General features: G+C 46.6%; 1 protein-coding gene and 1 long non-coding RNA gene across 4 annotated transcripts in view; one reads left to right on the top strand and one right to left on the bottom strand.

The window, feature by feature from the left end:
• The window catches only part of LOC139056122 (mucin-2-like), a 268,904-nt gene that overhangs the window by 231,796 nt on the left and 9,114 nt on the right, over positions 1-27,994 (top strand). For 2 of the 3 annotated variants that reach the window (XM_070534016.1, XM_070534018.1), the window contains 7 exons: positions 3,811-4,002; positions 5,537-6,568; positions 10,687-10,872; positions 13,219-13,353; positions 14,778-14,960; positions 21,367-23,895; positions 25,924-26,109. In XM_070534016.1, coding sequence (XP_070390117.1) covers positions 3,811-4,002; positions 5,537-6,568; positions 10,687-10,872; positions 13,219-13,353; positions 14,778-14,960; positions 21,367-23,895; positions 25,924-26,109 — 4,443 coding nt within the window. The remainder of the gene's footprint in view (positions 1-3,810; positions 4,003-5,536; positions 6,569-10,686; positions 10,873-13,218; positions 13,354-14,777; positions 14,961-21,366; positions 23,896-25,923; positions 26,110-27,994) is intronic. The other variant, XM_070534017.1, reaches the window with a different exon arrangement.
• On the bottom strand, positions 18-27,982 carry LOC139056128 (uncharacterized). The gene is made up of 2 exons (XR_011512175.1): positions 27,894-27,982; positions 18-207 (listed from the first exon to the last, which is right to left on the bottom strand). It is a non-coding gene; the product is annotated as an uncharacterized lncRNA (long non-coding RNA).

The raw sequence follows: 27,994 nt of genomic DNA on the forward strand, positions 1-27,994 counted from the left end.
TTCGAATGGGCGCGAAATTTCATCGCCGAACTCTTTATTAGCGACGGGAAGTATGACAAAGTGAAGAACTAGAAGTGGGCGAGAGCGTTAAGGACTCCAGCCTCTATCGATGCGGCTGGGAGTTCCGGTTGATTAGCTTTAGCTGAGTTTAAGTTGTCCCAGCTATGTACGAGGTCAGATGTAGGCTCACTCCGGACACGTTCAGCACTGCAACGAAAAAAAAAAAATTAAGAGTGCACGGGAGGAATAATAAGCAGCAGGCGGTGGCATGGCGCCTCCTTCAAACAAATACATATCCGAACCCGGTGTCTTATAATCATTATTACCCAGACCAATATTCGGCCAGGTGTAAACTTTGTCAAGAAAGGGCGGACCTGGATCACATTGTCTGGGCCTGCCCTCGGGCGCCACGGCAGGGCCGAAAAATTCAGGATCGGAAGCAGTGGGAGACCGTGTTGCTCAGCTCGGCCCCCGAAGACCAACTTTTGGCTGTCCAGCAGGCCGAGGATGCCGCTAGAGCTCAAGGGCTTCTGGCCGCCATCTAGGCGGGGTTGGCCCCCCCACGAATCTGCCGGCTATATGAATAAAAGTTATTTCTCTCTCTCTCTCTCTCTCTTAAGAGTGCACTTTGAGAAAAAGAGTTGCTGTTTTTCTCAAGGAGCGCAAAACTAACAGCGATACATATAATATTAGTATGCGCGGTGATACAGCATTCGGCGTAATGAAGAGTGGGGGAACAATCGATGCGTCAGCTATGTAAGAACCAACGATCTCGACTACTGGTCAAAGGGACCTTGGTAGAAGAAAAGTGCTAGTGTGCAAACGTTATCTCCATGCTGAGACTTCCATATTTCCCCTACCGTTCATCGATTGATGTCGCTCTCTTCATGCGATATACTTACCTTGTTTACAGTTTAAGGTGGTATTTGTAGAAAACATTCGCAGCGGTGCGCGAAGAATGTGCTCTGGAAGAAGTTCTTTATGCTTTTTTCGTTCCTTTCCTATCCTGTCTTCACTTCTCGGCGCTGGCTTCTTTTTTGCTATACTTCACCTCAGTGCAAAATTAAAAATTAAATTATGGGGTTTTACGTGCCAAAACCACTTTCTGATTATGAGGCACGCCGTAGTGGAGGACTCCGGAAATTTCGACCACCTGGGGTTCTTTTACGTGCACCTAAATCTAAGTACACGGGTGTTTTCGCATTTCGCCCCCATCGAAATGCGGCCACCTCAGTGCAGGCTCACCATTGAAGTGTTATAACCACAGAGCGAATCGCAAACATTGCCTCGTGAGGTACAGCGATCGCGCTTCTACGAACGCTTCGACGGTACCAATAGAAACGTGGTTTCGAGTAAAGGTTGTTTATGTACCTTAGAGGAGCCTGCCGGCAGACAGTGCAAACAGCCTGAAGCAATTCAGTGCCACTTTGCTGTCTTTTTTTCCAGGATGCATGTTATTTTGGGGGGAATTTCGCAACAGGCAATCAGAAGAAAACTGTACCAGCTAGATCTCACGGAGTTCGGTACCTCGACTTGCAGAAAGGACAAGTAACGCATACTTACTATTTGCTTCTGGTAATGATGGGACTGGGCTCGGTATCGAGAATAATAGTCGGTATACGCTGAACCAACTCACGGTCGATAAGATCTCTTTTTTTTCCCGAAGCTGTTGGTGAGAGGTAAATACATACAGTTTGAAGTATTTACGCTTCAAGAACACATTTTGGGTAGTGAGGAACACCGCAGAGAGGGGCTCCGCATTGCTTTTATACATTTAACCAGATGGGGTTCTTTAACGTGCGCACAAATCTCGCCACCACGGCTGAAGTTTAGCATTACGCCCCTACTGCAATGCGGCCGCCTCAGTCGAGAATCGAACCCGCGACCAAACTAATGCTCAGGGTGCAGGAGAGGATCCACGCTCGAGGGGAAGCCTTCATCAAAACGAATAGAAAGAATAGAAAAAAAGTGAAGCAGATCCCACTACCTGTGGGAATCCATGTTACGCGAGGCATTTTTGCTGCCCGCTTTGGCTTCCCCGCATCGTTTGGGAGGAGGAGGAGTAGATTTTAATGGAGAGAAAGGAGGAGAGGTCGGCCTGGAGAGCGTGTCTCTAGCCTGCTACTCCTCACTGGGGAATGGGGAAGTGGGAAATACAGGGAAAGGTAGGTGGCGGATGATTATGATATCGTTTGGGATTTACACAAGGCGTTAAGAGGTGGACCAACGTGTTTGCGTAGAACGAAAAGCCAAGCGTCTGACTCGGGCGTGTGCGTGACGACAACAGTAAGACGGCGATGACGACGGTCGTGTCACGCCGTCGACGGAATGGCCCCTACTCCGACCACTCGATGCGAGCTTACGACATGCCTATTGTTGGGTTCTATATACAGAGGTACTGGACGAGCGTAAGCGAGAGAAAAACTCCGATTGCGACGTCATCAGCGACTATGCATTCCACAATCGTACGTAAGTACGGCTATGACATGTGGCGTATGTTGAAACGACAGTGCCGCCCCTCCCCTCTCCTCTGAATCCGCCATTGCTCAAGAGAGAGAGAGAGAGCGTGCACAGAAACGCAAGGGCGTAGTTCCTGTTGACTCTCCTGCACGGAGAGAAGGGGACATGGAGATAAAAAGAGAAAGAGCGGAAGCAGAGAGAGATACAACCGCGTACGTTATAAACAGCGCTGGCAGACGGCACTTTTGAAGTCTACTATAAAGGCTCGTGGACATCAGGAACACGAGTTGCTCGAATAAAGCCTTCTGCGCGGAGTTTCTTTAGGAGCAGTGGCCTAGAAAGTATTGTTCTTACAGTGCACGATCGCCCAGTCGGTCCTCAAAGCGCGCCGCATAGGTATGGGTCGTTGTTACCGCTTCGCAGTGTCTTCCCTGGCTGTACGCATGTATCCGCTTACCGAAGTTTCGATTGGCATTCCTATTTGCGCGTGCACGAGAGCATGCTTTCTAACCTTCGATAATAAAACTTTGCCTCGACTTCGTTGAGTTGTTCCCCAAACAACAAAGAGAGCGAAGAAACATATAGAAAGGCAGAAAAGTTAGCCAGTTTAAACACCGGTTGTAACACTGCGACGGGGGTGAAAAAGGATTCTGGGCAAAAAAAAAAGACAAAAAAATGTAATGGTGGCGCACTTAGTTGCAGCCACAATTTTTTCATGTGGAAGGCCGTTATTATGCTACTGATCAAGCTTCTTTCTGTCTTTTATTTTATTTTCGGAATGACGATGGGACGTTGGCGATTAGCGGGGAGATAACACAACTACCTACAGTTACACAACAAGTGCAACGGGAATGGTCCTCATAACGGCTATCCCTTTAAGAGAAAAACTCGCGGTGAAACGATAGCGTGTGTGAATATTCAAGCTGAAAAGCGCGTAGAGCTATTTCGTATTGGCACATCGTTAGGACAGGCTGCGCAGCTGTTCACCTTCGCACCCCACTGACAATGCCTGGAGGCAACAAGCACCATTTATCGGCTAACGTCAATAACACGAATAAAGAATGAGCAAAACGAGAACAAGGTGAAAGCGAGAGCCAACGTTTCGACAAGTGGACTTTCCTTGAAAAAGACAAGTCCACTGGTCGAAACGTTAGCTGCCGCTTTCACCTTGTTCTCGTTTTGCTCGTCGTCTTGAATTTCCACCTCCCGCCTTCCCCCCTGTTCTCCACGAATAAAGGAGGTAACACAGAGAGTTACAAGCACTGGGTGCGGGTAACGTTGGCGTGTATACTGCAACTCATTAGCGTACACGATGACTGTGACTCGCGGTGATCGGTTTCGCGTGCGCAGGCTGCTTCTACAAGTCCGAGCGGTACGAACACGGCGACTCGGTGGAGACCCCGGAGCCGTGCCTGAACTGCACCTGCCAGAAGGGCGTCCTGGTCTGCTACCTGCGCGTGTGCCCGGTCATTGGCACGCCGGCGCCTGGCTGCTTCACGGCCAGGGAGGCCGGGCAGTGCTGCCCCAGCGTCTTCTGCAGCGGTACGCACAGCGAAATTCCGCTGACACTTCACACGAGATTGGATCGCTACGAAACTTTCCAGCGCAAATAAGTCGAGCCCCTCCTACAAACCCATAGAATCAGCCGTAAAAGAAGGCTTTAAAAAGGAGAGGCCGAACGACGCAAGGACCGTTGATAACGCTGTGCTAATCCCTTACCGTATCTTGTTTCGTATTTCTACAGAATGCCGAGACATTTCTCTAAAGCGTATCTGCACTGCCTACAGACGGTTTCTGGACTTACTTCTCAGTGCACTTTTACACGGATATTCTTAACACTCTTTTTTTAGAAAAAGAAAGTCGTAGCTACTAATAAGATGCCGCAACATTCATCACCTTGGTATAAATGCACTTGGTAATAGTAGATTTAATAACATTGTTGACTAAATAAGGTAATTACTGTTACTATTAGGTCTCAGCTACAGATACCCCACGCAGCTGTCCGCACTGCATACAATGTTTCTAGCCTATAACGCATTTATCGGAAACACTCCCGCACATTCCAAAGTGGGTCCGATAAAGGCGTCATAGGCTAGAAACATCGTATCCAGTGGGGCTAAGTGCGCGTAGAATACGTAGCTAAGACCTAATAGTAACAGTGATTAATTTATTTAGTCACTAATGTTCCAAACTCTACCGTTACCAAAAGCAATTACATAAAGGTAGTGAATGTTGTCTCAAATAGTAAATAACGACAATCTTTATTTAAATGCACAGGCTATATGTATATGTTATTCAGACAAAAGGAGAGAAAGCGTAGAAAAGCAATGTACTCTACAGGAAGGCTAAACGTTGTCCGTTGGGTCTTGTAACCGGTTTTTATAAGGGATGGTTGTGTCCTTGCTTTGTTCATCGTCATATAAAGTGATGGAAACCTGCTTACGCGCGTAAGGATAAACGGAAGCAGCGCATCTTCTTGGACATTCTTTTCTTGCTGTCCCGGTAAGGTGTGGCAGGCCTTTATAAGCCCGGGAAATTGTCGATGCATAACGGTTTGCACCAAACTGTTTAGATATAACTCCAATAACAAGGTACGCACTCTTTTAAAATCTTTCTCTAATTCTCTAGTTACTTGATGCCATTCTTTATCACTGGTCGCGCTGCATCCAAATGCATGATTCTACATGCTGTCATTATCACTTACGTCGTGTTGCAGCAAAGTAGAGCACCCATTTAACCATTCGAGAGAGAGAGAGAGAGAGAGCGCTCTTTATTGGAATACAGAGAATTCTGCCAGTGTACGAAACCATAGAGTTCCTCACGACTCTACCACCGAGGCAATGGCTATGTCAACAGCCTACTTGCCTTTGGTTAAATGCACGTAAGAGTCGCTTATCCACGAGAAGCTGTCAATATTAGAGAAAACATTTCGTGATCTATTTTCTTACCGCGTGCCAGTGAACATGGCAGCAAACATTCAGTACATTAAACCTCGCAAATATTGAGACAGAAAAGGGCTAAAATCATCGTGCATCTGATAACGCATATAACAAAAGGTCCCTGTTTCTTCCCACAGGAGATAAGAAGTCCGAAACCACAACAACTCCGCCGCCTCCGACCGACGACGACTACTACGACTACCCCGCGACCGTAGACTACGAGGCCGAAGCTACCACTACCACAACCACGACTACCACTACAACCAGGAGGCCCGTCACAACCTCCACCCGCAGGTACAGCTTCGCTCCCAAGCCCGTCAAGCGGCCGTACGACAGCGGCATGGACGAAGTCGAACTGTCCGCCAGAACACCCAGCGTCATTGTGGAGCAAACGGAACAGAGCACGACCGCGGAAGTCGACGTCGCGACCACCACAACCGAGTTGCCTTCGACGACCACGACGACCACGACCGAAGCAGCCCAGACGTCGCCCGAGGCTACGACCACTGGACGCCCGACCACGGCATTCGCCCCGACCACGACGCAACAACATACGGCCGGCACCGCCTCCTCTCCCAAACACTTCGTAACCGTGACGGCAATCGGAATCACTCCCACGGCGACCACGTCATTACCCGTGACGACGACGACGACGGTTTCTACCGGCCTTTCAGGAAGCAACCACCGCGACGGAGTTGATGTGACGCAGCAGTCCGACTCTCCTGCCAGCAGACCGAACGCTCGACCAAGCGCCCCAACCGCCACGTCGCCTTCCACCACAACCAGCACTGCGAGCCATGAGACGAGCACGCCCCCAAAGTCGACAGGCCAGGACACCGGTAACACGATAAAGCCCGAGGTCCTGGGAGGAGGGCCGAACGTCGTCGTCACCACAACCGCAGGAGTTAGCGCAGTCGCTGCGCCGACAGAATCGCCCTTCGACAGCGACGAAGCCCTGGCCGACGCCGGGCACGACGCCGGCACGACGTCGCCAAACGAGGTCGAGGCGCCCGTGCGAAAGCCTCTGACCGAGGAGGAGCCCGCGAACAGCGTCGAGGGCGGCTTGCAAGGAGGCGGCAGGGACAGCGTCATGTTCGTCTCGTCCACGCCGATGCCGTTCGAGTTGCACCACAGCTTCGATTTGCAGGACCTCAACAGCGTCTCCGGAGGTAAGCCGTAAAATGGCCGAGGCGAGCGGGCAGCTTTTCCGCGGGCAGCTGAAACCCGATATTACGAATTTATCGCTTTTACAGATTTCTCTACTTTATGAGAAGTCATCTACACACAGCGGTAATCGATTGGCTGAAATGTGCGATTGCGAACTCGATTTCGCTAAATGAAGTAGACCGGCGAACGCAATTCCACGAAACAATTACAGGGGAATGAGCCCGGGTAATATATGATAAACGTGGCAAGACGCGAAGAAAATCCCGCGCGAAGGAGAGATTGACCCGTGCATGGAAGACCAAAAATACGGCAGAACAGCGGATGAAAAGTGCCGAATTAAACTAAAACGTGCGCAGTTTCGTACAGGCCTTGCCCCTAGAGACCTCATTGCACATTCACTGCGCCAATAATTTTCAATAGCTTTTCAGCCAGCGACGTAATATAGGATAATATACATGGCAATAAGTCCCCCCCCCCCCAGCACCGCCAGAATTTTGACAGAGCATTCATTCCATATCTTCCATGTACTAATTATATTCCGATCTGCTATCTTACAGCAATCACCGCGAAGCGGCTTTACAGAGGGGGGGGGGGGGGATAGAAGCTGTATCGATTTCCAAACACGACAAATGCTATTGGAGCATCTGCTGGGATAGAAGCACCAATGGCTAAAGAAAAAAAAAAGGAAGACAGAGGTCATCGCTCGACGTTATCAGTTAATTTATATTCATAAGTTAGCTTGTTCCGTTCTAGCTTCACCTAGCGGCCGATCGATGATATCGGTATTAAAATAGAGTGCGCTGTAGTCTGCAGCCGATCCGTGAGCATTCGCAGAATGAAAAAAAAATTGCACGTAACAGAAATGCTTCGAAAAATGCGGCCCCCATATATACGGTCCGAATGTTTTACGCCTGACCGACTCCATTAGAGGCGCCGAGAGAAATCACGCCGAACAGCGGCAACACTTGGAGAGTATCCGAATGGGAGGAAAACTAATAACTCGCACTGATGTTCGCCGCGACTGAGGAAACGTAAAAGGGAACAATGGGAGAAGGGATCTTTTCGAGTTTCCTGAACGCGTTTCGGAAAGCGATAGTGCCGACCTCGTTTATATATTTTTTTTTCTTTCATTCTTTTTATCTTTTTGCTTGACCCGGTGAGTAACGACGCGGCACAGATAACGCCCCGGCAACCCAGCAGCAATCAATGCAAATGAACCGTGTTTAGTGCATCGATGGAACTCGAGGAAGAAAAATAACGCATATCGCACCTCTCCCCGCACCTCCCCGCGAAAGAAGGAAAAAAAAAGGAAGGGAAACACGCGAGGGAACATCGTGAAGTCAATATGAAGGAGTGCGTATTCTGTCGTCAAATATGCGAAGCAAAAATTACGAAGGAAGAAAGCAAGGCTAAAGAAAATGCTCACACCCGCGCAATAACCACATCCATCGCGAGTCGTTTGTGAGCGAATTCGAACGACTGGAAATAAATGGTTATGCGTATACGGTGAAGCGATAAAGATAAGCGAGAATAAGCGAGGTGAGCTTTCTGCCGTTCAAAACGCGCTCTTGCGCAGAAACCAACTATTATAAAAGAAAATAATAGTTGCGTCGCGGTAAATTCAGCAAGGTGTTAATATTGGCTAGTTATTACATCATGCAAAGCTAAATATCGCTAGAGAAAAGACAGGAACTGAAACAGAAGCCAACGAGGCGAAATAAATCAAGAAATAATGAAAGAAAGTGAAGAAAGAAAGGAACAAAGAAACAACGAGAGAAAGGGAGCAGACGATAGAGGGCGCTTGTGTCGTCTGCTTCTCTCTCTATACTTTTGTGTTTCGTGAATAGCGCTGTTTATCCTTGCATCAAGTAAGAACTGACTCGACCCCGCTACGGACTAGACAACAAATGGAAGTGTAATAATGCCGCATTATTTTGTGTTAAGCTCGGTCTTTATTTTACATACCGTACTTGTCAAGTCTTTGTTGGGGCATTGCGTGTTCTTCGGTACCTCTCACTGACCGACTGACTGTACCTTGTGAAATAAGTTTACAGAAGAATATTATTAAACTCTCTCGCGCAACGAATGGTTGCGTTGAACAAGCGAACAAAAGCTTCGGGAGAAGAAATGAAACTATGTAAAGGTACTGTTCGCAAAAAAGCAGACCAATTTCATTGAAACACCGCATTGATATGCTCCCAGGTGACTACAGAACAATGTATGCTCGTGAATTGTCGTCGCTCGAATGAAGCCATTCGAGGACGTGCCTTTGCGAAAGTCGTACAAAAAGAAGCGCACTCGATCGTCTTGGTCTTGATTACTGCCGAGTGACGTGCCGACAAAATCCCGCGGTTAATTATTTATCGCCGAAACAAAGTCCACTACAATATGCTTGCTCCAAATCAAAGCTATTTTAATTACAAGAATACCTGTGCATTGAATCGCAGTATCGGTTCGCATTGTCTTAGGCGAGCATTGTCCCCGGTTTATTCTTGCATGCTGCTCTGCCATGACTCTCGGTGAAAGCACAGACGTAGAGCGAAGATGTAGAAATGCAATGATGAAGCATGCGCTGCGGAAGCGCGATTTTTGACGTAGGATGCGCTTTTTATTAGATGGTCTGATCACTCGCAGTTCTCGAATATACGCGTATAGGCAACATGTATCCAGGTATTTGGAGCGTGAGGTAGCCAACTGTTAAGCAAGCATATCGAAGAACACCGTGACTAAACGAAGTACTTGAAATGACTGATGAAGATACACCAAATAAATAAACGAACGAATGAATGAATGAATGAATGAATGAATGAATGAATGAATGAATGAATGAATGAATGAATGAATGAATGAATGAATGAAAAGTATGGCACACAACCGTTTTCCCCCATTATGCCTCCGTAGAAGTCAGGCAGCCACGGCCTGCCTAAACGTAATCAGCACCAGAAAGGTCATCGCCAGTGAATCACGCTAGCTGCTGCACTACTAAGCAGACACGAGCGTTTGTAATAACATGTCTAACAATGCTGCCTATAATGCACCTGTTTTATTTTTTTTCGACGTTCGCATCCTGCAATTTTCGCTTGTAACTATAACTCAGCGCAATCTTGCACGCTGACGTTTTCGATGCGGTAGTGAAAGAGAAAGCGTGGGCAAACTATCCGAAGTGAATATTAAGTGAAACAGCCATTACAGTATAAGGTACACGTAGAAACTGTTGCTGCGTTGTAGATTTCGGAGTGCCTTTCCTCATTCCCTAGCATACAACTGCGACACAAATGGTCGGGTAAGCAGGTTTGAGGAGCGCTTCGCACACTTACCAGCCTTATATATATAGCTTTGTACAATATACGAAAGTCGTTTGAGGAGATCGACTTTCCCGTATTCGCTTACGGAGCAGCGAGTACAGCGAAAACTCATTAGTCAGCCTTCAGACGCACACGGACGTTGCTTCTTCGAGCTTCGTTTGATCTGGTGTAGCACGTTTGTTTAGCGGCTGTAACCTCTACTGGTTCCATAAGAACGCGTTTCTGTCTACCGAAACGCTGGCTGAGCGCAAGCACAGCTGTCAGACCGGGTCTTCCAAATGCTGGTTCCGTGTACTTCTTTCGTGTCAATCTATTAGACACAACTTCATGGCATTAACTGTTCGATGCCATTCATATTACATGACTGCAAAGAAGCTTTACAAGTTGGAGAAGTAACTATCAATGTACTCGAATTTTATTGTGAATGGGACGGGTCTGTTGCTTGACAAAGGCAGCAAGCAGTAATGAATATGAAAGATAGCTAATGACATCATTTTTTTTTCAATTCAATTATACGATGAACAGTGCTGTGCAGCCTGCTTATACGGGTCGGTCGTACTATATTCACTTGAAAGGCGTCGGAAATACTTTCGTTAGAATAAGGAGCCCTGTGGAAACAGGAAGAGAATAGTCCCAATCCAAGATAGTCGATTTAGGTATTGCGTGCTGGCTACAGTCTAAATTATTGACTCGCGCAACAGTGCACTTATTCTCACTAATATCGGTTGCTGCCGTGACGCGCCATTCACTCTGTAGCGCACGACGCAAGCTTTGTAAGTTAACACGTGACACGCATATTGCCCGTGTGTTTTCAGCGTGCCTGGACGAAGCCTCGCTGTACGCCGAGGGGTCCGCCATGCTTTCCTCCAACTTTTGCAATTACTGCTACTGCATTCGCGGCTTAAAGCGTTGCGTCCAGCCTAAGTGCCACCTGGCGGTGAAGGACTGCGAGCCGCAGTTCACCAGCCAGTACGACTGCTGCCCCGCCAGCTATGCCTGCAGTAAGTACACGCTTGCGCTTTACGCTTCACTAAACACTGCGTAGATGCTAAGCCTTGCCTAACGCTGTCTCTAACTCGCCGACACATGCGACGTGATATTCAGCTCACCGGAGGAAAGTCGTACGCCCTTTCTCGTTGTTCGCAGCACACAGGGTTACAAACTCAAAGTAAGCACGTGAGTGCACCGTTGGATTGCTGCTGATATCGGAATTGGTAATCAACAGTGCGCGAACAAGGGAAGCCTCGGCCAGGAGCCAATGCACCGAGCAAGGAGAATTGTCTTCGTGACTGTTTGTTTGTTTATTTGTTTGTTGCGCGCATAGATGAGAGCAAACGTTTTCTTTTTTGGAACGTTGTCTCCTGACTGAGGCTTCCCTTGTTTGCCCATTGTTTATAAACTCAAGTTCCAACCTTCCAGCAGGGGACCGCTTTGTCCCGTCTGGATTACAGATATCGAAAGCTTTATCCACCTTCCAGCAGGTGACCGCTTTGTCCTGTCTGGATTACAGATATCGAAAGTTTTATCGGTGGCGGAGATATTTTTAGATATCGACTTCAGCTAATATTGGCTTTATACAGATTGCTCTCTTATGGTCGCTGTGAGCTGGCAGTACAGCGTAAGAAAAAAATGGAGTGCCAGCAGGTGTTTTTGTGACAGCTCATTTTGTAGTCCCACACGACCATTTCAGAGAGCCTTGTATTAGACATTGGAGTGTGTTCTCTCTAACAAAGCGACCTGCGTTGCACGGAAACTCTCGACGAGGGAATCAAGCATAGCTATGACAAGCAGTTATATGCATGACATGTGTATGATCCATAATATAACTCTTGCAAAACGTGTCGGCAAAACTTACGTCTTAAGGTATGCTCGCTGTCGCCGATATGAACCGGGAACGGTACAGAAATACCACTTTCCTCCGAACCGAGCCATGGAAATACATCGTGCGCACCCATCACGCCGAGCTCGCTTTGTTTGCTTTAATGCTTACGTCAGCTAACAGATGCCGAGGCCTTCAAATAGCTGTGCACTCGACGTGTACAGAAGGACGTAACGGCAACCAAACATGACGTGCAGTGTTTGAGTTGTTCGGTTGTGTTGTGTAGCCCATTGTGTCTGCACGACTACGGCCTGCCAAGTAGATCTTCACATTGCTTCGAATGCTACAGCGCCGCCGCAAGTGCCAGGACGACTGGGTCCGCGCTGTTCTGCACGTGTATCCCCTCGCGTACACTGTAAAATAATTTACACCCTAAAAGTGAAAAAGGGTGTAAATGTGTCTATAACTCACACCCTTAGGGTGTCCGTTATATAGATAACATCCTAAGGGTGTGAGTTATAGACACATTTACACCCTTTTCACTTTTAAGGGTGAAAATTATTTTACAATGTAATGGATTGATTGAATTATAATTGAATGGAGTACAACACGGAAAGCTGGAGATTACCGATTACCCTGCTCGGCGATTCTTCCAGAGTGGTTCACCAGCTAAACATCTATCTTTCTTTGCGAAGCTGGTTTACTTTTACCGCCTCAAGCCACACGATTCGGATATCGCGAATTGTTTCGTCAAAGCGTTCCCACTTTTCATTTCTTCCTTTGTATTTCTTTTTCGGCTTCAACGACTTCAAGTTTGTATGCGCTACTATTTGACAGCTGGAAAGGAGGAATAATTACTCTTGCAAATAAATTTACCTTTGCGCGATGTGCTGCATGCGCGGTTTAATGTGTTCACCTGGTCGTGCTCGTCTCAGCTCGTCTCAGCATAGTGCCAGGACGACTGGGTCCGCGCTGTTCTGCACGTGTATCCCCTCGCGTACACTGTAAAATAATTTACACCCTAAAAGTGAAAAAGGGTGTAAATGTGTCTATAACTCACACCCTTAGGGTGTCCGTTATATAGATAACATCCTAAGGGTGTGAGTTATAGACACATTTACACCCTTTTCACTTTTAAGGGTGAAAATTATTTTACAATGTAATAGATTGATTGAATTATAATTGAATGGAGTACAACATGGAAAGCTGGAGATTACCGATTACCCTGCTCGGCGATTCTTCCAGAGTGGTTCACCAGCTAAACATCTCTCTTTCTTTACGAAGCTGGTTTACTTTTACCGCCTCAAGCCACATGCACGATTCGGATATCGCAAATTGTTTCGTCAAAGCGTTCCCGCTTTTCTTTTCTTCCTCTGTATTTCTTTTTCGGCTTCAACGATTTCAAGTTTGTCTGCGCTACTATTTGACAGCCGGAAAGGAGGAATAATTACTGTTGCAAATAAATTTACCTTTGCGTGATATGCTGCATGCGCGCTTCAATGTGTTCACCTGGTCGTGCTCGTCTCAGCTCAAGGGCCGAACGCAACGACGCCGCTTCCGCCTCCTTCGACGTCGGCCTCAACTACCACCAGCACCACCACTACCACCACCACCACAACGACGTCGACCACGACCGAGGGACCGGTCGTCATTCCCATCCAGGGTGAGAAATGACGTGAAAGTGCAAGCTGGGGTGCGCTTTGCTAACCGTTCTCTTTTATATAATGCGGTACATTATACACATTAACAACCTTGGCCGTCAGTTTTGTACCGGGTTTTGTAACGCCGACCGATACCAGAAGCAGTGTGTATAATCGGCACAAAGTCTGTCCCTTTCCTCGTGGCCTCCGAGATTGCGCCGGACAGGTCGCAACGACTGCGATTTCTGAGGCCACGCTTTCCTGGTTGCGCTTCCTTTCTAGCTATCGCGCGTGACGCGCATATTGCGTCATAAAAGGTCCCCATCCTGGGTAGCGAAACCGCCTGTACACTCAGCTCTGCCCAGCTGCGATCGACTGACTCGTTGGCAGTGCTACAGCGCAGTCTCGTCTGCAGCTGCTTCAACGGGAAACTTATGCATCCATCTATCACTGTTGATTACGAAACAACAGAACCAAGAATGAGATAGAAATATGAACATATGAGCAGACGAAAATTCGATGATTAAGCAATATTTTTCGCCAAGTTCGTTTCATGTTATCAGTTTGATCCGGCTCACTATCGCACATATGCAGATTGTCACCGCAGTTTTCACGCCTGCCTCAGTCGCTCAAGATTCGGTCTCTAGACAGGCTCTGCGGACCCTTTTGAAATCCCTTGAGAAACATCGCAGACCGCAGTCTAAACACACACACACGCGCGCGCTGTTCTGAGTTATTGTGAGAACAGAAAGAGAATGAAAGGTAGGTAGGTCGACCAAAGTCACGCCCGGTTTGGTAGCCTACACTTGAGGAAAAAGGCAGGAAAGATAAGACTGAAAAACGCGTCAGTGCGGCACACATCCGCAGACGAAATGTTCACTCACGTATAGTCACAGGTGCTGCTCGCATAGCCCGGTTACCTAGTTACATAGCCCAGTTAAAATGTGAAATGATAGTCTTATCACCAATGGTCTAGCAACGTTTCATGAAAGCGTCGCACTTATATCCTGCTTTTCTTTATTTTGATGTTTTTACATTTATGTTTTCTTTATATTGTGCATCGCATTGACATGTATAACGCATCGAACCAAATACTTTTTTTCTCTTGTTTTTCTTCACATTGTCAATTGTTGAGCAACGCACTTGTCTAATATGTCTTGATGTGTGTTCATATATCTACTATTGCGATATGATGTGTGTTCATATATATAACATTTTACCATTTGAAATTATATAATTCAGTGCCGTACTTGACACACCAGTCGCTTTTCTCCAGTTCCATTTGTTTGTATGTGTGCTCTTTTTGTTGTTCAGGTACACTTGTACCGAAGTGTAACCCAAACCTGCTTAAGGCCTGGAATTCAGGCTGGCAGTACTTAATAAATAAAATAAATAAATAAAAGGTATTATGAAGTGTTTCCACTAAGAACGCCTTCAATGTGCCCAGGCTGCTGGAAGAAGGGCAACCTGTACCGGGTAGGCGAGCCGATACCTGGCACAAAGGACTGCGAGACCTGTTTCTGTTCCCCCCGTGGACCACTCTGCCAACGGATAGAGTGTCCGCCTGTTGCCCTGGACTGTGAGCCTGTCATCCCACGGGGACACTGTTGCCCCACCGAATACATATGCAGTAAGTGATGCCGTGTACACGTTTGGGAGTTTTCTGGCCCATGTCATGTATGCTCGACAGAAGTTGATGCCGGGTGAAAACGAGGAGTGCAGATTTGCTTACAAGAGTAAGTTGACTAAGTACATACTACACTTGTGGACTATTCGTACTGTTCCGTGGGCGTGACGTATATATTGCCACATGGGTATGAACTATACGCATGTGCGGATATAATTTATTAATTTATTTTTGGCAGGAACAAACAGCAATAGTGACGAATAATTTCGAAGAGGATAGTTCGAATATTTGGGTAATTTGCATAAAACAAAGAAAATTACGCAAGCAACAGATATTAAAAAAAAATCCGTGGCGATTTGGCCGTAAATGAGGAAGCGCGTTAGCATTACGGTGTACGTCTTGGTGTGAGATTTACGAATTTACGAGTTTCGTTCAGAAGCTAGCTCGACAGAAGTCCTGCCTCTTCGAGGAACGAAGCACATCCGTCACTTGCACTACTGCATATATATATATATATATATATATATATATATATACGCTCTTCTAAGCTCTCTCATCCCCTCTGTATATCTATCATGTGGCCGGCTTCACACACTTCACACGCACACGTTTTTCCACTCCTTTTACTCGCAAAATGGAAGCAGGTTCATCTAGGAAACAACTGACATTCGAAGCGCTGCTATTAAGTCATTTGCAAGTAAACACGCAAGTTTTTACATTTTTTACCACGCCAGCTGTACAGAATATTCGTTTGTAGACTTCTGCTCAGGGACCGTCGAGGCCGGGCCTGTCGCATGACGTCGTCTCGTCGCGATGCCGCAGAATGCAAATAGCGCACGGGGCCTTGGATTGCGCGACGCCCGCAGTTCAGGCGACGCTGCGCGAATCGAACTCGGTGCTCTCTGTCTACACGCGAGCTTATAACCTGTACCGTCCAGTGCCACACAGAATGTAGTCGTCGGCCGTTCTCCCGCGGACGCCGCTTCTGTGGCCCTCCGTAGATCCGAGCCCATGAGCGTCATCGCAGGCGATCACCGATGAGCCGCTCGTACGAACGCATCAGCATAGCGCGAACTCCTCGCGAAGGATTGCCGCCTTGCTATACCGTGCCAGCCTGTGCCGAACTTGAGCTGTTGGGCCTAATTAGCGCTGCTTCGTCGGGTATAAGCGGCAAAGTTACGGCAGAGTCTTACGGTTTCATGCGGCGTCGACGTAGATATATTCGCCGCAACCGTCGCACTACTTTCGGAAAGCTGAGATATACCGCTTCGCCGAGGCAATCTGAATGACCTCAATGGAGCCCGCAGCGCGCTGAAAAATCTCGGACGCAGCGTGCTGGTACTTACGTCATAGCGACACCACCAGGTGCACGTGTCGTCTGCTTAACTGTTCTTTAAAGGCTGGTATCAAATAAACTATACAACTACCAGCTATGCGGCTTTGCCAAGGTTGGTTCAGTGGTACACTCTTAGACAAATGTACAGCCGTTGGGGTGTATATTTGCCACGCAACAATAATCGTCATCTGTCTTGCTTGCGTTTCCTTTCTTGAAAACGCTGCGCTCGCTACTTTCCTGTCGAGAATGCCCTGTCATGCTGAGAACGCGCGTGTCGTTCGTGACTTGGAAGTACCGAGCTCGCAGCGTTAAAGAACGGAAATGCGGACAAAACAAATGACGGTTATTGTGTGGCAAGATACGAGCTAAAGGGTGTAATTTTAAGTGTGTATAACAAATTCAGCCAAAGCGAAATTTCGTTGCCCTTAGCATTCAACGCAACGCGCGCGGTACTTCCAGCTATGGGGGGTGAGGACTTACGGAGTCGCCATCTGTCGGAAGCGCCTCCCTTGCGTAGTATGAGGGAAACGCGGTGCACTCCTCATAAGTTTGGGTTACGGCGCTCAATAGAAACACCACGCGGCAGCCCTCCTGGACATTTGTCTAAGCACTCTCAAAAGGAGGGAAGGTTTTTACCGTCAAAACAATAATCTTGGCCAAACTAGAAGCATAGAATCTTTCACAGACGCTATCTCTCTACCGAATACGTACAGTGAACGCCACTGCGTGCGGTCGCCGGGATGGAGTCCCCCGAACGGGCTTCTTGCATGAAGGGTAGGCAAACGTTGAAAGCAAACTATGTGAAATATGTTGTTATAGTGGACTGTCTTGTATAACAGAATTAAGCCTCAATGCAGAGATCGCACGGGTTCTCAGCGACCGACTGCGCGCCTGCGTGCCATGTCCGCGCACAAGGTTAATTTCGTCATAAAGACTTCGACGCCTACGGCGACTGCGATGTGCCGTCGCGACGATCCAATCTTTGTTTTTTTTTCTAAAATCTTGGACGTTTCAATATCATTTCTCAAGTTGCGTCGCACTGAATGTTTACCGGTATTCTGCAGCGTGCCATTTCCCGCTGCGTCTGTATCATAATCCAGTGCGTTAATTCATAACACAAACATGACCATATATGTCATGCTTCTTTTAATGCGCTTCTTATCGCTCCCTTTCTCTTCCAGTGAACTTGCCAGAATCTAGCATCAATGAGTTCATGCACGAAATAAAGCGTCATGACATTAGCCGGGCAGCAGACGTGGGCGAGCGTCTCAGTGCGCGTTTTCTGCTACTCACCGAACATCGCAGCTAGTCCCGGCGCCGCAGCAATCTTCGCATCTGTACTTGATGCATTCGCGAGTTGTGGCCGATGGCTATCCGCCGATTCTAAGTTTCGCGAGCCAAGCTTCACGCAGCTTCTTGTCCTGCGGCTACGTGTGAATAAGGCTGACATCGGGCTCGGTTGCGTACGTTCGGCACAGCGGCACCGAACAGTAGCCTACCATGCTGCACGCTTCCAAAGGCAGCCACTAATACCTATTATAGCGCTTTCAAATGTTGTCATGCAGACACCCTAGGCGGGAAAGCCTCACCACTTAATCAGAACCGCAGTGCAGGTGAGACATTAAACTTTCGTTTTCAGCTCGCTCCGGCGCTTTCGAAGCAGCCGACGCCCGCTATGCCCTCGTGATCCCTCATGCCACGTCACGCCGACGGTGGCGCCAGCTTTTCCAGTGGTAGAGCTCGCCCCCAATAGGATTCTTGAAAGTAGCGAGCGCATAATTTTCAAGGAAGGAAACGTAAGCAAGACAGATGATTATTGTTTGGGGACAAAGATGCACCACAAAGAATGTAAGCTGTTATTAGAAGGGAAAAGGCACATAAGTTAGATTAGTTTTTGGGGACATGATAAGCCCCAAGGGTGCAAACCTTTTTTTTAGAGCGAGTCCTCTTCACTACCGAAAAATAAAATGGAAGCAAGCAAATGAGTAACTGTATTTAAAAGTTTATTTCACACTTTTTCAGGAGATCACAAAAAGCAACTGGCGACATAAAACGGCAATTTGAAGCCAGTAAGCCGTGTCTACAAACGCGGACACAAGTTGCGAAAGCATCTCTTGAGCTACTCAGTCCTATTTCTTTTTACTTTTTTTTCCTTTTCTTTGGCGGCCGCCATAACCGTCATATGGCGCCCTTCTTTGGATGCAGGGTAAACCATGGCACAGGCTGATAAACGCGCGCGATTTGAATGCCTTGGAAATTTTTGGTGAGGTGTATTTAGCTTTAGCTTTAGCCCAAGGTAACCTTTCTATGCAAATGAGGGGGGGGGGGTACCTTTACTAGTACAAATGTGAATAATGCCCACCATTCGCCATAAGGATGCCTAAACTAGCGAAAGAGAAATGAAATAAGGTGTATCTCACAGGTACACCTGTGAGAGACACCTCTCCTTTACTTGGCAAACAAAGAACCACATCAAATGGACTCACGCATGACAGAAGCGCAGGAAGACCACTGTCAAAAAGAAGTAAACAAGTGAAAGTGTAAAATAAAGATTTCTAGTAGCGTTTTTTGAATTAGCTCTGGAAGAATTATAGAGAAATATATATTTGCAGAACAATCACAGGTTTTTTGTATCTCTCGTTTACTGCTCTACCAAGTTAAGTGCCGAAACCGACTCGTTGTTGCCGTAAGTGCCGAAACCGTGTTGTTATTTTGGAAGTTGTGCAATGATGTGTGGCCACCAGTCCCATACAAACACGTAGAGCGCAGGACACTGCAGTTCAAGACATACTGCGCCCACCGCGGAAGGTTAGAAAAACACCCACATTAGCACAGCAGAGAAGTGGCTACGTCAGGCTGATAACTGTAGAAGCGCTATTCAAAACACATGGAACTATTCTCCACTTCTGGCGGCGTTTTCTCTACTTTCTTGTTAAATAAAAAGATGTCGATCCATAAATATTTTCACAAACAACGGTTAAATTTGTTAATTTTCGCTTTTCCTTCCTGTTTGGCTGTTCCCTTCGCTCTCTCCCTTAGTGGATCGCTTAGTTTCTCAACTCCTTGCGACTCTTGTTTCCAATTGCCAATATTGCGCGAAAAGTGCTGTACAATTAGGGAAAGACCAGACGAGGTAACAGGTGACAGTCATATTGCTTATGGGTTTAATGGTTATTGCAGGGTTTGATGATGGACGCTATTTCGCATTATTTTATTTCCCATCTTATCTAACCCATATCAAATCAAATCAGTTTATTATTATTACATCCCATGTTAACCCTTTGAGGGTCGAATTATTTTGAAGAAAACTTTCCCGGAGGGTCAAATTATTTTATTGCAGATATTGAATGTACAAGATGTATAAAGTCGGGAATAAATAGTAAAAAAAAATTAGGGAACAGTATTTTGGTGTCGGCATCACTCAGAACTGCAATATGTTCAATAGTATTTTAGAGTGTGGTACTCCTTGAAACACGAGTCTCCGCGCAGCCGCAGAGAGCGAGAATACCTCATGAGCGGTGGTGATAAACGAGCTAAGAGCCGTGCCAATCAAGATAGAAATCAACTTCCGCCGCCCCTGCGATAGCGTGCCGACAAAGATAAAAATCACGTTTCGCGCGCCTCCGTTGCGGCGGAACCGAAACCGCGTTGCCGCTGAGAGCGAGAATACCCCGCGAGCGGCGGTTATAAACAAGCTAAGAGCAGTGCCAATCAAGATAGAAATCAACTTCCACAGCATTTGCAAGAGAGTGCCGACAAAGAGAAAAATGATGTTTCGCGCGCCTCCGTTGCGATCACGCGGCAAAACCGAAACCGCAAAAGGGGTGTGGCCGCAGTCTGCGCGACGCGCTGAAGCTTGAAGTCAGTTCTCTTTATCTCCCCAAGAAGGTAGCACAAATTTCAAACGCTTCTTGTAAGACCTAAGAGGTGGCAGCACCTCCCAGTAAGCCTGCATCGTCATTATGGCGCGAAATTTCAAACGGAGGGTCGAAACCGTACCCGTACGGCGAAGACCTTGCGGGACAGAAAACCGCCGCCGTACATGTACGGCAAAAACCCTCAAAGGGTTAATTATAGCACATAAGATATACAGATGACGGTATATGGTTCCGAGGATCTGCAAGCGTCGCGGCGAGCCGTCACTCAAGGAAATAATGAAGCAAAGGGAAAAGTTGAACGGAACAGGCATTTTCTACGGCCGCAACTCGTTCACGAGTATACAGACCAGCTGACTACGAACCGAATCCCTTTCCTGGTCCCTAAATCAGTCTAAACAAAGAAGGTTGAACTAACAAAGCAACAGCGATGCGCGTGATCGTTGAATAGATGGTGACAACTGAACTCATCTCGAGTTCATCGCGCGGGCACCGAATCAATGAGAAAACTGGTCTTCGCACCCCAGGAGTTAACGATAACTACCGCCATCCAAAAGGAGTGAAAAAGACAGAAAAATGTTCACCGTAGAATAGCTGCCAAGTCTCAAGATTGATTTGGCGGGGCTCTAGGAATGTGTGTGAGGAGTGGTGGCGTAAGCAGAGTGGGGGTATGCTGCTTAATTTCGGTGGGGGGGGGGGGGGGGGGGGGGGGTCCCGGGCCACCCGTTGGGTGCCACATGCCTGGACCTAGTGCTCAGCAGAGCAATGTCACAGCCACTGAGCCACCGCGGCTAGCGCATGAAACCTCCTCGCATGAAACCTCCTCTGTCTTGCCCATTTTCACTGAACTCATTTGCTAATCCAATGTTCTGATGCTATGGATTGTCGATAAATGTAGCAAGTTGGTATAGAGCGACTGCCCTAGAAAGACAGCTTTAATGGCTGGGCTGGGGTACGCATGAGAAGGAAACACTCGCCCCCAGCCAATCTGCGCTTCAGCACCAGACGAAATGGAAATTTCCACTAGGTGGACACTTGTAGATTACCCCCCTGGTGTAGAACCATAACTTAAACAAAGCACCAAAATCAAACTGCAAAAGATAATAAAAAAAAAACATAATGCGAGTGCGTAATAACAGAATTTTGGAAGGTTCAGCAGTGTGCAACACTGTACAAATGTTGTCTCTCCATTTTTCAGACAAGACGCAAGTTCGCAAAGACAATGAATACCTGGTACCTGGACTTGACAAAAGCGTGCACCATTCCCAAGCTTCACCCGACGAGTACAGGGAGAGCCAGCCCTTGCCAAGAAAGTCAGATGGCACACTGGACTACAATTTGGTGCCCCAGCCTGCATACAGGCCGCCCACAACGCAAGAGACCCCTCTGCTTGACAGTAATGTTGCAACAGAGAAGACCACTACTGCCTTGCACACAGAACTGCCTAGTCATACTACCACAACAATTCCAGTTACCCGGTTTGCTCCAACACCAACCATGAGAGAGAAACAACCAATTTTCTTAGCTGTTAACAATGAAAACCAAGGTATTAGCATGCAGCCAGCACTTGAGTCGTCCTCTCTAAGGCCTATAACTGGAACGGGCACTGGAAGCTCTAAGTCTGAAGATCAGACAAAGGCCGCAACAGAAACTCCAGCAGAGAAAAAAACACCCATCTACAAACCTGCATTCCTAGACACAAACAATGGACATCAAATGGTAAATGAAAGTATAACAGAAGCAAATGCCACAGCACTCCCCTCACTATCACTGTTGTATAGAAACACAGCAGGTCATCCAAATGACTCAACAAAGCATTTGCAGCAAGATTCTGACCCTGCAGATAGGCCTGCAGAGCCAGCCTCATTCTTAGATCAGGTAAACAAGAGCCCACCCACATCGCCACAAGAAGGGCTGCAGTTTTCGGACCTCATAGACCGTGTGTTCTTTCCTGGCAAAGATGAGAAGAAGGAATCTGGTGATGTAAACCTCCAGACGGCGCAGCTGAGCCCAGTGTACAGCCAGGCACACCTCTACAATGCAACTTCTCTCGGAGCATCTGTAATAGAAGCCCGCTACCCAGTGAAGGAAAATGACACGCTTCAGCCAGTGTACGGAACAGTGCCGGCTTACCACAGACCAACGGCAGAGTCTAGTATCGGAGAAGCAGGCAGCCTGAAACCTCTTTATGGGAAACCACCCTCATTTAGGGAGGAGAGCTCTGATGAACTTATTTCACAGATGCACACACAAGTCAGCACCAATGCAGAGGTTCATTACGAGCCGGCCAGTTCATTAGACACAGATATGCCATCTACCAATAAGTCCCTCGTAGCAGCCGCAGCTACAAACTCCACAGTGGAGAGCTCTAAGCCTCAGAGCAAGCTATCTTATCAAAATGGCACGGAGCATGAACAGGGTAAACGTCCTCACATAAGCATACTTCCCACGGAGCTAACACCTATTTATTACGATGTGCGCAAATACACTACAACCACTCGAAGGCCTTCGACGACCCAGAGCACTCAAGGCAGCACTGCACACCTTAGCACCATGACCACATCGGGCACAACAGTGCATGCGCATCGTACATCCATTGCAGCAGCTGGAGATGCATTACACATATCCAATGAGAGTCACATCAGAAAGGAGGCTCCAGAATCACATCCCAGCTTGAAGACAACAGCAAAGCCTGACTACAATATTTGGGAACTGATGTACTTTAATCGGTCTGCGCCTACCGTAGAGCCAACCGAACCCAACAACATGACAGAAACCAACGTATGGAAAATTATGTTCTTCAACCAGTCATGGCCTACTGCAGAGCCAACCGAAGTGGACAATGTAACAGATTCCAGCAATGAAATAACCAAGAAAATATCACCCGACAAGCCCACCGAAGAAGTTGGCTTCACAACAAGTGTAATTAAGGTGAGGGTAGGCAACACGCTTAATGTCTCTGTGGACAGCAGCAACCAGTCCAAGTACCGAAACGTTGAAGAAGATGGCATTATTGTCAGTGTATATCCAGAGCACCAAATGGATGGCGGAGTCACTGACCTACAGGACATGCCGCTTCAGGGGCAGGTCGAGAGTCGAGCAATTTCTTCCGGAAGTCTTTACAAGGGGATCCAACACTCAGGTGACAAGGCCAAATCGCCTGCTGAGCTCACACAGGTGATTTCAGACATCATAAAGGCTCACAAGAGTGAGGAACCCGAAGTCATCACTGCTCCAAACATAGACTTTTCAAAACAAAATATAATGACCGTCAAGGTAACACCCAGCAACTCCTTTAACGTTTTTTCCCTTGTGCTGTTGGACAAGAATGGCACAAATAAGCATGGCACTATTTCGACAACAGAGCCACCCGTGGATACTGCACCTTGGGCACCGATGGATCCTGCTGCAGAAGATACTTCCATCCCAAAACACTCTGCTGAATATGACCATCCTAACCTTACAGGCAGTGGCACCCTGTCATCAACAGAAAGCTATGAGCCACAAGCTTCTCTCACAGTGCAAACCAAGCAGTTGCCTAATATTGCGTCGAGTGAAACAGTTGAGCATCCAGAAAAGCCAGCATTACACTCCACATTCAGAATTGTACCCTTCCTTGCAGAAGACGCTATATTCAAGCCGGCAACTACAACACAGTCTTCGATGGTCAACTACACAGGTGCCTACTCCAGAATAGTGAACACAGAACCCAGAGACACCATGGAAGGTGAGTTTCCCACAGAAGCACTTTGGGACTGTGTACAATTGACAAGTTAGCTTACTGCAAATTGGTGCAGCAGCTGCGTTTTGTTTGTGTAGAATTTTGGTGCAGCTACACTTCAAGTTTTGGAACTAGGCACATGTATCACAATTCCAAGATGCTTATGGATCTGCTTCACAGCAGCACAGTCACAGTGAAGTAAACATCATCATACCAATGTATGTATCCCGACTGGTTAAACGTCTCAGCATAACACTTAAGTATTACAGCCAATCTTAGCACCGGTGAGCACAATGGCTGCATATGCTGTTATGACACCTTGGTACTGATATGATGCCACAGTGCACATTCAGCTGAAGTTTTTCTTAAATGTGTTTCCCAGTTCACGAATGCTTCAATGAGCATATATTATCATTATTATTTGGTTTGAAAACACATTCAAATGAAAGAGAGAAAGAAAAAGCAAGAAGCAGGCTGGCAACTGCCACTGGAAAGGGCACAAGCCTGCTTATGCTTCACGAATGAGTGGACATAAACATAGAAATGGAAGATAGCACAGATGCTGTGCAGTGAAGCGTTCCAGCCAGGACATCATTTTCATCCATGTAGTCACAAAATCTGACCTTAATGATATATACTCTGGACTATATATTTTTCCTGACAATTTCACACAAGCGTGGGATGTTCAAGTCTAAAACTACAAAAGCACAATAACAACTAATTATAAGAATATCTACTTGCACTGTTTGTGTTTCTTGTAATTTTATTATGTAATTTAATTTAAAGCAACTGAGAGGTCAAACACTGAATCAACTTAATCTACTTGATTGGCCCTCTAGAAAGGTTGCTGCATAGAGGTTTCTACAATAATTACTAGACGGAACTTAGGCGCTAGTGTCTATGGGAGCTGCAATGGGAACGGTTGTACCAGCATGGGAATTATGGGAAGTACGTGGATCTGCCTAAACTTCGTCTTTTTGGCTTCAAACGGCTTTGCAACTTTGCAAACTTGTCATTTTCAAGAATGTACTGCATAATAAATAATTAGATACACATTATTAAAATTGTCCGACGGCAGGATTTGAACACAGGAACTCTAGCACAGAAGCCTGATATTGAAGCCATTAAGTCACGGACGCACGTATCGACAAGTGAATGAAACCCCCTTATGAATTTATTGCGGGCATGCCAGTGCCTTGAGGCGCTTGACGCGTTTCGATTTGGCCACCTGGACAAGCTGAATTGTTGCAATTAATAGCAATTGTGCGTGTTCGCGGTGTCTTCTGCACTTAGAAGAGTATAGATTGCTCTGAAATTTACGACAATAAGATTTATTTAGAGTAATATACAAAGCCACAAGAACGTCTGAATCTACAAGCATGAAGATCAGACAAATCCATGTACTTCCCATCATTCCCTTGGTGGTACAGTGACTGCAGCATCAGAGTTCCCTCTAGTAATTATTGTATGAAACTCTATGCCTTGCTGCTCTTGCTTTGTACCCGGAGATGGCTTAGTTTAAGAAGGAAGTAGCAGCTGTAGGGACCACACAATTATTTTTGCAATTCACCTGCAGTAAATTGGCTCACTTGTGAACATAAGCTGCACTAGCGATCTTGGAGGACATGCACTTCTGGGAGCTGCAAACTTCTTGGAGACGAACTCATACACAGAGGGTGTTGCACTCTTGCAAACAGTTTGGCACATAGCGTCAGTTCAGCAGTGAAATGCGGGAGAACATATGTTAGTGGTTAAACTGCCGTTTCTGTCAAAGTGAAGTGCTATGTAATTACCTTCATTACCGGGAATTGACTACAATGTAGCCTTCTCAAAGAGGACATTGTATGACGCAGGAGCTGGTAATGCATTTTTTGAAGTTGCAGTGCCAATGCTGTCCCATCATTTTCATCTCGTACAAAAGCTCTGTTCTTGGTGAAAGTGACGCTTTGGACGTCTTATGACTGCTGATACCTTTCCTGGCCTGCACGATACATTTCCAAGCAACATTTTCTGTTTTGTTGTCCTTTCCTTCAGACAACTGCTTTGTGGATGGCCATTTGTTCGTCAATGGTGAAATGATCAAAAAGGAGAACCCCTGTGAGCTGTGCCGCTGCTATTACGGACGGGAGCTCTGTCAGCAGAAGAACTGCCCGCTGCCTCCTTCACCGGCATGCATCAGCGAATCTGTCCCTGGATTCTGCTGCCCAAAATACACTTGCCGTAAGTTACGTTGGGTAGCACATTATGGCTGGCAATACTAAGGAAACATAAAAGGAAAGCATTGAGCGAGGCCAGATGGACACATTGCACTTTAACAAGTTCGCTGCGGCGTGGGTCATAGGCAGGTCACAGGTGGGTCACAGCAGTTATTCCCAGTGTGTGGCTGTGCAGGACTTTGCCGCACTGTGCAGACATCTTTGCTAGAAATCAATAGCTACAAAAAATTCTTGTTACTTCTGACCTGACAGTTGTAGTGCCATCTATATGCACCTCAAGGAAGTTTCAAAGCAGCAAAACTTCCTGGTGCCAGTGGGTTATTATGCAACTGAGTGAAATGGCCAGTGACCTACCGTTGCGACATGATGGATAGGAATCGAGACTTTAAATAGTGCTGCAGCAGTGTGCGTGTTAAGAATAGGAGAAAAGAGAAGGACAAGTGCTCATGTTGAGAAGATTAAATGAGGGCTGCAGTATTTTTGTACATGTAAATAAACCTGTCAACTCCCTACACAATGCTTTCATGAACAACTGAGCCAAATATTACTGCTACAGAGTTAGCATAAAAAATTTAGGACCATGGGACCTGCGAAAAAAAATTGGGGGACGCTTAAGCTTCGCCTTTAAGAGTGGAAAGTGATAGCATTAAAAGATCCCTGACTGCTCCTCATGCTTCCCGGCAACTGCAGCTTATGTAACTGTAATGTTTACTGGGAAACATTGTCAGCAAATGCTATGCATGAAGGCAAGCTTTCCGCTAAGATAGTGGCCTCTTGCTCGGGCGGATCCCAGAGGTAGTGCACAGCCACGGCAAAAAAGTTACATCATTTCCAGGTTTCTGTTGTGGTCTCGCACTTTTAATATTTCAGCCTGAGAAGATTTACCATAAAAGGTATGCGCTGTCGGTGTTTTGTTTCATGACATGCGTTTGTGGGCTGTCATTCTCAAAATTCCGAGGGCAAGGTATGAGTAACTTTAGTGATATAATGGTGTGGCAATATAACCCACACATATCCCATGTCATATAGCAAGGCATCGCATATACATATAACTAAATATATACGGGAATTTTCGCTCACGAGAACACCTGCACCAGATGCTGACAGCAGAATTTCTGCAACATGGGGCCCTTAACGAAAACTGGATATTTCTGCAGTCGAAACACACAGCCTAGCATTTGGATTTGCATCCTATACTGGTACATGCGAGCACCAGTGTTGTTCAGTTATGACCGGCAATGGTCACAAACTGCTAGGAAATTCAATGTTTTCTCAGATCCTTTTATTGTTTGTTCCTTAAACTTTTGATGGGATTGTACTTACAACAGGAAACTAACAATACTGATAAAAAAACAACCTGCTCTTTGCTTCAATTGCCCCAAATCACCACACATAAGTGCAAAATAATTAGCATATATGTAACACCTACACAGAGCCTCTAGCAGAATCAAACAAGGTTGTAAAGCATCCATGTGATAGCTTGCAGTCTAATATAACAACAATGTAGTGCAGTATTGATCTACAATTTTATCTATAACATCAATTTGTGCAATGGCAGCTACAGATGCTCTGTTGGTATCCAAACAAATAACTGTAATCAGAACTTAAAATACATATATAGGAAAGTGGGGTAGAATACATCTTTCATTTACAATTTTTGCTGAAGCAATTTTTCTGAAGGCAAATGAACACACACGCACACGCACGCACGCACGCACACGTAAATGACATTCCAGGGCATCTAAAGGTTTCTAATTGTCCACAAAAGTGAAGGAAGTTGGGGCATACCTTAGAAGTTCAGCCATACCTTATATATGTATATGTAACGCAGAGCTCAATTTCTTTCCTTCTTTTGGACACGAAACTCGTAGGCCTCCCGAAACACAATT

The sequence above is a fragment of the Dermacentor albipictus genome, chromosome 2 (genome assembly GCF_038994185.2).
Source record: "Dermacentor albipictus isolate Rhodes 1998 colony chromosome 2, USDA_Dalb.pri_finalv2, whole genome shotgun sequence".
NCBI lineage: Eukaryota > Metazoa > Arthropoda > Arachnida > Ixodida > Ixodidae > Dermacentor > Dermacentor albipictus.